This window comes from Montipora foliosa, chromosome 4, assembly GCF_036669935.1.
Source record: "Montipora foliosa isolate CH-2021 chromosome 4, ASM3666993v2, whole genome shotgun sequence".
Lineage (NCBI taxonomy): Eukaryota > Metazoa > Cnidaria > Anthozoa > Scleractinia > Acroporidae > Montipora > Montipora foliosa.
Window position 1 is genome coordinate 40,752,100 of NC_090872.1, and position 12,500 is coordinate 40,764,599.

The 12,500-nt window shown below is 38.3% G+C and overlaps 1 protein-coding gene across 2 annotated transcripts in view; it reads left to right on the forward strand.

The window, feature by feature from the left end:
- LOC138000808 (N(4)-(Beta-N-acetylglucosaminyl)-L-asparaginase-like) overlaps positions 1–12,500 on the forward strand; it is a 230,964-nt gene that overhangs the window by 29,695 nt on the left and 188,769 nt on the right. For both annotated transcript variants that reach the window (XM_068847463.1, XM_068847462.1), the window contains exon 4: positions 294–406. In XM_068847463.1, coding sequence (XP_068703564.1) covers positions 294–406 — 113 coding nt within the window. The remainder of the gene's footprint in view (positions 1–293; positions 407–12,500) is intronic.

Consider the following 12,500-nt stretch of genomic DNA (forward strand, 5'->3'; position numbering starts at 1 on the left):
AAAAGAAGGAAAACTGTTTCACAGTTTTGCCCTGCAAAAACATCCTGTTATGCCGTCTCTTCAATGCACTTATATTTGAGAATCCCCAGTAAACTTGAGATGTTTTGAAGTTATAAAAAATATTGCAGTCAGTTAAATATGACTAGACTCTAACTGGTCAGGTGAGGGTTCACCACTGTTTTGAGTTGACTATTCCCTATGTATTAAATTTCAAGTTTCAGTTCACTGCACCCAACATACTTCCCTTTTCATTGTCATAGTGAAAAAATTAAATTCTTCCCCTTACTGTTTAGTGTTACTCACAATGTTGGAGCTGTTGGATGTCTTAAGCGGGTGAAGAGGGCCATTTCAGTGGCACGCAGTGTTATGGAACACACTACAGAGACTTTTTTGGTTGGAGATGATGGTATGGCATCTTTTATAGTTTCACAGTGCTCTTCATCATGCACATTTCTTTCTGAAGGGGAAGTGGTTTTCTTAACTGACTTAGCAAAGTATTGTTAAATAAAGAGGTATCCCAGGGTCTAAAATTGTGGCCAGCTGGTCGCCAGTGCGACTGAAAGTTGAGCCTTGGTGGCCAGAAATTTCCAGGCTGGTCAACAGCTGGTGACTGATCATGAAGTTGCTCAACCTCGTGTCCGACTAAGTCAACGATTGAAGAAATAATTTATTTTTATATCCAAACAATTCATGCACTGTTCTAGCTCAAAACTGGAAGAATGATTTCCATAAAATTACCCACTTGAAACTTATCTTCCATGCAATTGTCCATGATATTTTGCCCCAGAAATAAATTACTTACCTACCTACATGTACAACATGCATAAAGACATGCTTTCATTTTTTTGGTTGGCTAATAGACTGAAATGTCTGCTGGCAGGCCTCACAAGTTTGTGAGTTATTTATATAAAGAGTGAGTTAACGAACAAATTCAATTAAAGTGTATCATGGGCATCCGAATTGGAAGCAGTTAATTTAGCAATGTCGAGCAAAGATAATCTGGGTACAACATTGGTACCTGATAGCGATAAAAGTCAAGTGCCTGTGGGGTTGCCCCGGAGGAGATATTGAAGATTCTTTTTGACTGATACATTAACAATAAACTTGTGGTTGATTTGAGAGTGATGTCCCCAATCTTCTTCAGGAAATAAAAGATGGATTACCGGTATACAAAGCATCCATATGTATAGAAGGATTTTGACAAAGTTTGTATGATCTCCTTTATATTAACTGCAAATTTCTTGTTTGCAATATTGGTTTATAAGTATTAAAATAACATTACAATACCAGCAGGTACATACCCTTTAAAACGGATGTGGAGGGGTCTAGACTGATAAATCATATACAGTACCACAATAACCATACAGTAACTCTAAGAGTATTGATATCAAGTGAAATGTTCAATTTGATTCATGAGTGGCCTGGCATTGACAATTCGCTTGACTCTTCATGAGTTAAAGCCCTTGTATGGCGCGCATGGCAAGTAGTTTGCTACCCCGCCTTTGTACTGGATAAGTACATGCCTAACGAAACAGGTGTCCAATCTTGAAACTTGAAATTTCGTTTTAGTGGAAACGCATTGAAAGGTTTAATTGCAAGTCTTTGACCCTTTTTACATCATTCGCAAGTAGGCAATATGAATGCTTGAAGCACTGCTTAGAAATGAATTTTATTTCGTCATTGGTCTACATGTACGTCAGTACAAAGTCACATGAGATAGAGCACGCGAAACCAGAGCTTACAGTTGAGTGTTGTTTTTCAGAGCTTCAAGTCAAGGATTTGAACTAACAACAGATTTTCGGATTTTTTCTATGGTATGGAAGCCTATAATTATGGAAAAACAACAAAGATGCCCTTTTGAGGAAAAATATTGTTTCAACTGTCTCAACCTTTTGGGCTAAAGAAATCCATAAAAATGTGAGATAAGCTTTATAAAAAGTGGCTCCTGACACAAGATATAACAATGATATAATAGATATAAATTGTATCGGAACAAAAAAGTCTATTAATAAGTACTATCATTGACTTTATTACAAAGTTTTAACTAATTCTAATAATACCAAAAAAATGTTGGATAGTATTAACTATACTATTAACAAGTAGCGGCCTAATTTTCACATTGAGAAGATATCTGCTGATAACAAACAATGTAATCCACCCTCCTCCATCGCTAATGCCCTGAACTATTACTTGTGCAATGTAGCTTCTGATTTAGCAAATGCTCTTCCCAAATCCAATTGCCACTTTAGATCATACCTAACTCGGCATAAGAGAAGGTTTAGTTTCAGTAGAGTAAGTGAAGTTGAGGTGTTCCTATTCCTTGAAAACTTAGACAGGAGAAAATCTTTTGGTGTAGATACAGGTTAGTGACTTCTGACTCAACAGACTGTTTGTGCCTCTCGATCTGAAAGGATAGCATGAATTAAAGCCCGGTTCTGACTGGTATTAGAATAACATTCAATCTTTTGATCAGACACTGTTTCCAGAATTTCTGGGTCTGAAGTTAAAGTTTGCCATTGTAAATACAATAGTTTGCTATATTGCCTGCACTGAACGTTTGAATTCTTTCATTCAAATATGTTGACAATAGCACCATGGCGTCAAATTCCTGCCTTACCTAAATCAAGTCAAATCTGTTTGATAGGGCATTTGCGGTCCGATATGAATCCATTCTTTTTTTGGAGTAGCTCTGAGTGTTGTTTCTGAAGTTTTGATTCGTGTAGGGGTGGCTCTTCCCTAAAAAGGATTCTTACTGCCTGTTCAACAATTGGATTGGGGCTTGCAGTTACGCCCTTTGTTCATACTTGAGCTACTGGCCGTACCACTGATCTTATTTGAAGACCAATGTGGTTAAGTTGGGTGTGTAATACGTCCCCAAATAAGAGCTTGGCAACTGTGACGCGCAATGCACATGACGTGGCATCACCGTTGTTTACGTTCGGTTTTATGGCATCCCTTCGCCTCTGTAATATTCCAAAACTGATGACCCAACGGAGCAATGGCATCTGCATTCATTCTTATAAGCTCATTGGTGTCAGGGGATTTAATGTTCTCCCTGTGAGCTTTCAACAGTAAATCTGTTCTCTTTGCACAAATATCTACCGCCGTGGCCACCGTGGACTGTGGGGCTGACAGCTTGAGGTCTTTGCCTCATACGTTGTTGCAGTTGCTAGGCCTAAGATATTTTCCAGACACATTTTTCAGCTGTTCTTCGTTCAAGTCGTTCAACCAGCGAGACTGGATAATCTTTGCAAGACTGTCAGCTATTCCTCGGTCAGTCTTTTCCTCACCATGCATTAGCTTTGCTATTTCATCTAGAAGAGGGGCACTTTCATCGAGCTTGTGCCTCTTACTACAGTCACCCAGCAGTTCTTTAAGATCTGAATTCATGCTTTCCTGTTTTCTTTTGGCAGATTCTGCCGTTTTGGGGTCCTGCGCTTCCTCTGAACAAGTGGTGCCTTTGGTGAGCAGTGATTCGCTGATGGCGGCCATCATCTTGTTCCTTGAAGCTAAAAGAGCCATTAGCTCATTGCATTGCAAGGGAACAATATTTTTCTTGATTCAGGAGTTCCCTCTTCATCCTCCCTCAAAAGGGCATCTTTATTGTTTTCCATATAGGCTTCCATACCATAGAAAAAATCCGAAAATCTGTTCTTAATTCAAATCCTTGACTTGAAGCTCTAAAAAACAACGCTCAACTGTAAGCTCTGGTTTCGCGTGCTCTATCTCAGGTGACTTTGTACTGACGTACATGTAGACCAATGATGAAATAGAATACATTTCTAAGAAGTGCTTCAAGCATTCATATTGCCTACTTGCGAATGATCTAAAAAGGGTCAGACTTGCACTTAAACCTTTCAATGCGTTTCCACTAAAACGAAATTTCAAGTTTCAAGATTGGAACCTGTTTCGTTATGCATGTACTTATCCAGTACAAAGGTGGGGTAGCAAACTACTTGCCATGCGCGCCATACAAGGGCTTTAACTCATGAAGAGTCAAGCGAATTGTCAATGCCAGGCCACTCATGAATCAAATTGAACATTTCACTTGAATTCGATGCTCTTAGAGTTACTGTATGGTTATTTTGGTATTGTATATGATTTATCAGTCTAGACCCCTCCACATCCGTTTTAAAGGGTATGTACCTGCTGGTATTGTGATGTTATTTTAATACTTATAAACCAATATTGCAAACAAGAAATAGAGTTTTGAAGAATTTTGCAGTTAATATGAAGGAGATCATGCAAATTTTGTCAAAATCCTTCTATACATATGGATGCTTTGTATAATCCATCTTTTATTTCCCGAAGGAGATTGGGGACATCACTCTAAAATCAACCACAAGTTTATTGTTAATGTATCAGTCAAATAGAATCTTCAATATCTCCTCCGGGGCAACCCCACAGGCACTTGACTTTTATCGCTATCAGGTACCAATGTTGTACCCAGATTATCTTTGCTCGACATTGCTAAATTAACTGCTTCCAATTCGGATGCCCATGATATACTTTAATTGAATTTGTTCGTTCACTCATTCTTTATATAAATAACTCACAAACTTGTGAAGCCTGCCAGCAGACATGTCAGTCGATTAGCCAACCAAAAAAATGAAGGATGTCTTTATGCATGTTGTACATGTAGGTAGGTAAGTAATTTATGTATGGGGCACAATATCATGGACAATTGCATAGAAGACAAGAGAAATGTCTCTTATTTTGCTGGCACCTAGCGTAATACAAGAAGAACCGTGTGGTACAGAAATTTGAAATCTCAGTGAATTAAATGTCTTGTAAAGCTAGCTTTAGGGGAATTAATGTCTCATACGATGCCTCACTCAGTTTGAGAACATTTCTCTCTCTCTGAAAATGGTCTTCCTCTACTTATTTGCCCACCATGCCATCTAGATAGATGCTTACTCTTCCATGTAATCTAAATAGAAGACAGTCCTAAAATGAAGGAACGAATAAGTGAATTATGCAAAGAGTACCATATTTACCTGTGTATAAAACACGCCTGTGTATAATACACACTACAATTTTGGACTGCATTTTGAAAAAAAAAGTTTGAGCAGAAAATAGAGAAATTGTTCATGCAAAACTAGCGTTAAAAAATCCATTTTCTGGATAAGAACATCTGTTCTGGATAAGAACATCTGTTCTGCTACAACTCATTCACCTCTTCCTAACCCCATTTTTAAACGATTTATTGAAAGAAACGTTAAGGGGCTGCAGAATTGAGGTCAATCTGCCAAGAATTACTGCTAAATTGTGTTTTCTCTCCGAATGCTTCTTTCGTGCTTTCAGTCACATTGTGACGGCTTGTGAGGTGGTTTGCAATATCGCCGTCAAGCGTACGCAAGTAACACAAATGCTTTTGAATTTCAAGAGTTGCTGTCGGCTTAGGTTATTATTTATGTCGCTTCATTTGCTAATTCATCAGAGAAGTATGTCGTTCGTCGCTGATTCGTGGCTAACATGTAGGCATTTCAAGGCCATGTTACTTGTTGGAATTTACCCCCAACAGGGCCTCTGCTAATGGAGAATTTGCAGTAACACTCTTCTTAGACCTCAGTAAAGCCTTCGACACTGTGAATCACTCCATTCTCTTAACATCTAAATTGTCTCATTCTGGTGTCGTAGGAATTGAAAATATCTGATTTAAATCTTACCTTCAGCAAAGAAGACAAAGGGTTTTTGTGAACGGAGTTTCCTCAGATATTCGAGCTATCAATTTGGGTCTTCTGCAAGGGTCTGTTCTTATCCCAATACTTTTTCTGATCTACATTAATGATTTTATTACTGCTAACTCCTATTTTTCTTTATGCCTCTTTGCTGATGACACTTCACTCACTGCATGTTGGAAAGATCTAGTTTGATTCATCATATCAATAGTGAACTTCCCATGATATGTGAGTGGCTTTGTGCAAATAAGCTAACATTAAATTTGAGTAAAACTAAATATATAATATTCCAGCCCAGGCAGAAATCAAACTTCAGCCTTCATCCACCTATAGTTTTAGCTGGCCAACCTCTGGACTAGCTATTCTTTTAATGACCACATTGAGTACACTTGTTTCAAGATAAGTAAGAACATTAACATTATGACTAAAGTAAAGAAATTTCTGTCTAAAGAAACCCTAATTAATATGTACTACTCTTTCATATTTCCTTATTTAACGTATGGATCCATACTGTGGGGTAATAATTATCATAGCCCTATTTATGATGTTGTGAAACTTCAAAATAAGGCAGTTAGAGTAATTAATGATGTTCCTCACTATGTCAATCTCAACATTTTGAAATTTTCTGACATTGTTAAGCTTCACACATGCTTTTTTTTTCTATGATCTCTTATGCAAGGCTGAACCCTCAAATTTTATGATATCACATTGATCACAAAACAACATAGCTATATTACTTGTGATGTCTCGTCGGAACAGCTCTGTATTCGTTTTCATAGAACAAATGTTAGGAAATGTTGCCCTACTATCATTGGACGTTATTTCTGGGATGATCTTCCCCTTTCTATCTGCTGGAAACCACACAAAAATTGTTCAAGAATTTTCTCTTCAATACTAAATGCTAGATTGACATACTGTTGTTCCTCCATCTGCCCATACTCTATTTATATTTTATTTTGTGTGTGTGTTTAACTGTTTAACTTGTCATATATTTTTTCTTTGTATTTTTATTTTTGTCTTAGTATCCATGTAATTGAGAACTGTTGTCCAACTATCAGGGCAAGCTATTAGTATAACTATCTTTTGCCCCTTTTCTCAATCTCTTTTTCTCTTCCTCCATTTATTAGGAATTCCTCAATTTTTATGAGAATTATGAGAATAAACGTAAACAACAAGTAGCTACCATTCAGTGTTACCATTCCCTCATGGAAAGAGCAAAAATATCCCCTGAAGGGGGTGACATAATTATCAACGCCATGTGCGTCTTTGTCCCCTAGCTATTCATAAACCACATCTTCAATTTTCAGTTCTGTGCGGTACAAAGTTTCTGACTTGTTTGTCAAAGCGTTTCACGCAACTTAGTCAAGTTTTTTTTGGGGCAGCCGTTAATCAACGAAAACATCTGGAGTTCACTTTGCAATGAAAGCGCTTACTTTTTGCTCATGAGATAAAATACTTGTGTATGAACACATCTAATGTACTTGAAACGTTCAAACTGCTGACATTCATACATGTAGGTTACAGACATTTTTTGTAACCTAAATAGGTTTATAATCATGGTGTCATGCAAGGTGACAGTTTGGAAATTGTAAATGCTGTATTGACTCCACGGAACTGGAAACATGAAAAACAATTTATTTCTATGTACATGTAGGTCATTTTTAACCTTCAGAATTTGATGAACTCACTGTGAAGACCAACTTTTCGTGGTTTAACTTGATGTGGAAAAGAAGTTGAAGTGAAATCGAAAAAATTCATTATGATGTACATGACAGGCTCGATGCCAATGCTGTTCAGTTACCTAGTTACCACATGTCCTCTCAGAGGGTTATTTAATTATATTGTATTTTCCCTCAGAAACGATGTTTAGTTATTTTGACCACAACTTACATTCTTAAATCAAACAGATCACACTCACTTATGATTCAGAGTCTATAAGCCAAGGGCGAAGTATTTCAGTCCTGTCACAAGTCATAGTACTACTTGGCCCTTATTGAAATCATCTCAAGAAGTACATCCTTAATCAGCCCTATGATTTTTTTCTTTCCTTACTCTTCTTCTTTGGTTGCTTCTAAATAAACTGTGAAAAATGGAGGATGTAGTAGACCATCACATTTGCAATCTTGAGTACGAGACAGTGAACTATTGAAACTGTCAAAGAAAACCTTGAGAAAAGTTGTTCGTTTTACAAAACGCAGAAAAATGAGAAGGAAGCACATAAAGAGTAATTACTGATTTAAAACCAGTGAAATCATCATCGTCATCAGTACGTGTTACACAGAATTTGTATGAATTGGATTTTATTATCTGGAGATGTAGAATTAAACCCAGGTCCTAGAGTAGTAATATGTGTTGGGTCTGATAACCTGTTGACTGAACTCTAGACTGTGCATGCATGGTTGTTGGTAGAGGCCTGTGGTGATTGCTGCTTTAAATATGTATCATATTTCTCGAGTGTCTTGAGCGATGTCTTGTAGAAGCATTTGTGTGCACAACAATAGAGTCTAATGCTCCATCGGTTTTTTACGATTTCAGCAACAAGAATTCCTTATTCAAAATTAAACCGTTCATGGGCGACTTTGTCTAAAACTAGGTTATAAGTGTCCCTGGAGAGAGAGATATGGACACTGAGCTGTGAGACCACTCCTCCTTCCAGGTTTGACAAGAATTTGTTTCGCCACAGGAAAAATATAGTACAGATGTTTGCAGGCTTCACCAACAGGGGCCTTGCCAAGCGGCCCCAGATACTCAGCTACTTTGAACGAGATTCCAGGTTTGTAACATTTGTCACCCTCTTGGGTTTGTGTTGGATGAGGTGCTCTCTCTCTCTCTCTCTCTTCACTGTATTCTCTCAGTACATTATAAGGAGTTAAGTCCTCTTTGGTTATGTGGTGTCGTAGGTGATTCAAATGACTATTCTTGAGTCACTCGATAACGCATGAGTAAGGTACAGCATATCTCCTGATTAGGCCATCCCAATAAAATGTTTTGTTTCCCATCATCCCTAGTTAAAGAAGCAAGTACTTTGATTTACAAGCACACAATCTTGTTTTATTAACAACATCTATACTACACCTGTACATTTTGTAAAGGCTGTTGATACATTTGATAGTCGTGTTAATATACATATTTTACCATCTGATTATATGTCTTACAGATTAAACGTGAGATTTAAGATGCAAAAGTAAACTGAAAAACTTGAAAAAAGAAAAGCATTTTGTTAAGACAGCCTTTTTCATTAAACAGAGATTTTCAAGCAGTCTTATGGGGATAACTTAAAGTTTAGTTTTAAAGGGCATGTAAACCCAAAAATACAAGTTACTCTTATCCTACGTAAAAAGTAGCAAGGAAAACGAATTTTGTGTTCGTTTTGCTCAATTCGGCTTAGTTTAGAAAGAATATCCTCATTTTTACTGAAATTCCACTTCCGGTGAAAACAATAGCGATGGATCGTGATGTCACATGTGGAACACGAAGATTGCTCAACACGCATTCCGTAAAAGAATTGCTATGGCGGCTTGTACAAGTAGCAGTAGTTCAGAGGATGTCCTCTCAGAAGGGAGCGACTCAAGTGCCTTAAATTTATATGACAGTGATGGGGATAATTCCGAAAATGTACAAGAGGCTGGACCACGTCCCTACCAATTTGAGCCGTGAAGGGTTTTGCGAAATGATCAGAGAGAAAACAACGCTGAACTGGTTGACAGCGACACGGATCGTCTCGGAAACAGAGACTAATATTTACAGCTGTAATTCATGGTGTGATTTAATTGTATTTGAGATAAAAACTTAACAAAGCATGCATATCATTTAAACTGTGGCAATAAGAACTTTTGGATCTGAATTTTCCTTGGGTGTTTTATGTGAAATTATTTAGGTGTGATTGTGGAAGTTGTCAACCCATGCCGACAACAGATGAAAGCGTTTGCTGCATGGCAATCAAGCAAGTGTGGCAAACAGTAGAAGACCAGCCTGAAACAGAGATGAAGTGTATCACAAAACATCCTGGTTTTCAGTCAACCTGCCTCAATGTATGGGTGCTGGAAACTGCTTAAAGGGCGCGTAATCGAACAAGCACGCTTTGATTTGGGAATTTGCGAAGGTGTGAGCTTCTGACATCTTTACAATATTGTCAGTTCTAATTCCAGTACTTTAATGCAATTTTCTTATTTCTCCAGTTCACGTTTGCATTTGTAACAAATAATTGTTGCATGAAACGTTTTGACAAAAAACTCAGCCTGTACCAGAGGTTTTTCTTGCTGCTTTGCGACCCGCAGTTTTGCCGCTCTTTTCATAGCGAGAAAATAACCTCTGGAATCCAGGGTAGTAGCAACCTGGAATCTTTATCCAATTTGAACTGAACAAAACTGAACACCTAAGCAAATCTGGATAAATGGGATTATTGATTTGAGAAATTGACAATTCACTGCAGTAGCAGATGTTGCAGAAGGTGTGGAGAGCATTGACCTTGATGGCGTGGCATTGTATGGTTTTGACCCACAAGCACCTCACTGGGGTCATGATGGGCTGCCCACAGCAGTTGTAGATGACATCGACATTGAATTAGCAGGAGATGTGACACAACAATAATTATTATCAAGTGATATTAACCCTCTAGCTGAGTTTGGAATTGATTTATATACACAAGCTCTTAAAGTTCTGACATCCAATGAGACTGGGAAAGAGTGCTATGTCGCACAGACATGTTTTCTGAAGTTCCACACGAAATAGTTTTTTTCTCAGCTAAATGAGTGAGTGTAGCAGCACTTCTGGATCAAGAAATTGGTTAACAGGGTTTTAAAAGCTTTCCTTATGACAGAAGCAGTATATCTGTAGTCTTATCTGTACTCAAAGAGCCCTGAAGTCACTGAAGCCTTGAACGCAAAAATTGTGAAACATGAAACCCAGCTCAAGCAGCAGGAAGAGGAAAACATCAGACTCGAACAGTACACGTGAAGAGAAAATCTTCGCTTCAACAACATATCGGAAATAGAGGATGAGGACTGTAAATCAGTTATTCAGAATATAATTCAGCAAATGGGGATTGACTCATCTACATTTCCATACCATGCTGTGCATAGAGTTGGAAAAAGATTGGAAGGAAGACACATGCCTATTATAGTACGTTTTGTAAGTCGTGAAGACAGAGAGCTTGTATGGTCCAAACAAGGTAAGATTAAACAATTACATCAGTTCGAAGAGGCCTACATAACGGAAGACTACGCCCGGGCGATCCAAAAAGAGAGACAAATCTAAATTAAAGCTATGATGAAGGCCCGAAATGATGGAATGGACAACATAAAGGTAATAGGCAGATTTCTGGTGGTGAACGGAGAGAGATTTGACTGCAAATCGATCCTGGACAGTGTGATGTGACTTTAGCTTTAGTTTTAGTAAAAATGTCTTGAAGGTTTTCAGTCTTCAAACATACTTGATGAGTACGGTAACACAAATGCTGTTCGGGAGGTTTTACAGTATTGTGCAAAAGTAATGAGAGCGTAATTCGACGAAATTTGCGAATTTCGGGGCTTTTCAACGAAAAAGGGCGAAAGTTTGCAGAAAATTCGCCGAATTTTCGCAAAGCCTATTGTTGTAGATGACGCGAATTTTCGAGCGAAAATTCGCTCTTCCCGAATTTTCCTTCGAATTTTCGAGCGAAAATTCGCCCTTTTGGTGAAGTATCTGAGCGTACTTCTGGCCAGCACAACACTAAAATGTATGCGATAGAAAGCAACATCTCAATCCTTTTCCATTCCGTTTATTTTAGCAGAGGTTTTTCGTAACAAATCATTTCTAGCAGTCCTTCCAAAGCGACAAAGTTTACACAGGCAGGACAAGAAGGCGCAGGCGCTAGAATGACTTACATATTACAAGTTCCTTTCTTTTTATCTCTTCCATGAGGCTGTTGTATATGACTCATTTAAGCGTACAGGTTAAAACTCAGCACATAATTGGTTCATATTTCAATTCTTGGTTTTCACCCACGTGACCTTAGTCCTTGACAACCGTCGTTAACCGCCATTGTGGAGCCCCTCGAATCGTAAACAGAGACGCGTAGAGAGAGATGTGAGTGAGTTGTAGTGCGATGGTTCTCTGTATAATACCTGGCTGTGGAGTAAAATCTGGAAACAAGGAAGGTATTAGTCTATTCCGTATACCTATCGTTGTTGATAAGAACGGTGAAAGGTAAAAACAGCTAACAGAAGATCGCTGAAACGTGTGGATTTCACAGATAAGCCGAGACGACACGAAATCGAAAGACTTTGTTTCTGGGAAGCCTGCCTTACTCTGGGACAGATACAACGAACGAAGGACAATTTAAAAGCTTTCGCAGCGATTGACTCACGGTTTAATGTTAGATTTTAACTTTAAGTGTGGGGTTGGACTTATTTTGCTGAATATGTCTTTACAGGTTTAGCAATTAAAGCTTTTGCGGTGATTGCCAGTAACGGCTTTTGCTGTGAACAGTTGTGTTTTATTCTGTAAAGCTTTCGCAGCGATTTAGCATGCGTTGGTTCAGGGTTTTAGGGTAAAAGGCGAGCGAGTCAGAATTTGTCAAAAGATGGCTTTTTTTCGATAAAGCGTTTCTCGGCCGGGTTTCCACCGATGTCTTCCCAATTGACACCACCGAAGCGCTTGAACCCCTCGAACAAGTGTGCTCAATTTCGACCGATTAAACCACAACGTCGCGGAGAAATTCATCTTCGAAAATTCATCTCAGTAAATATGCCCGATGCAAATGAGGTGCTCCGGTTTTGAATATTTAATGAGGTGAATTTAACCTGAGTATCAGGCGTTTGTGATACTCAGGTTAGCAAA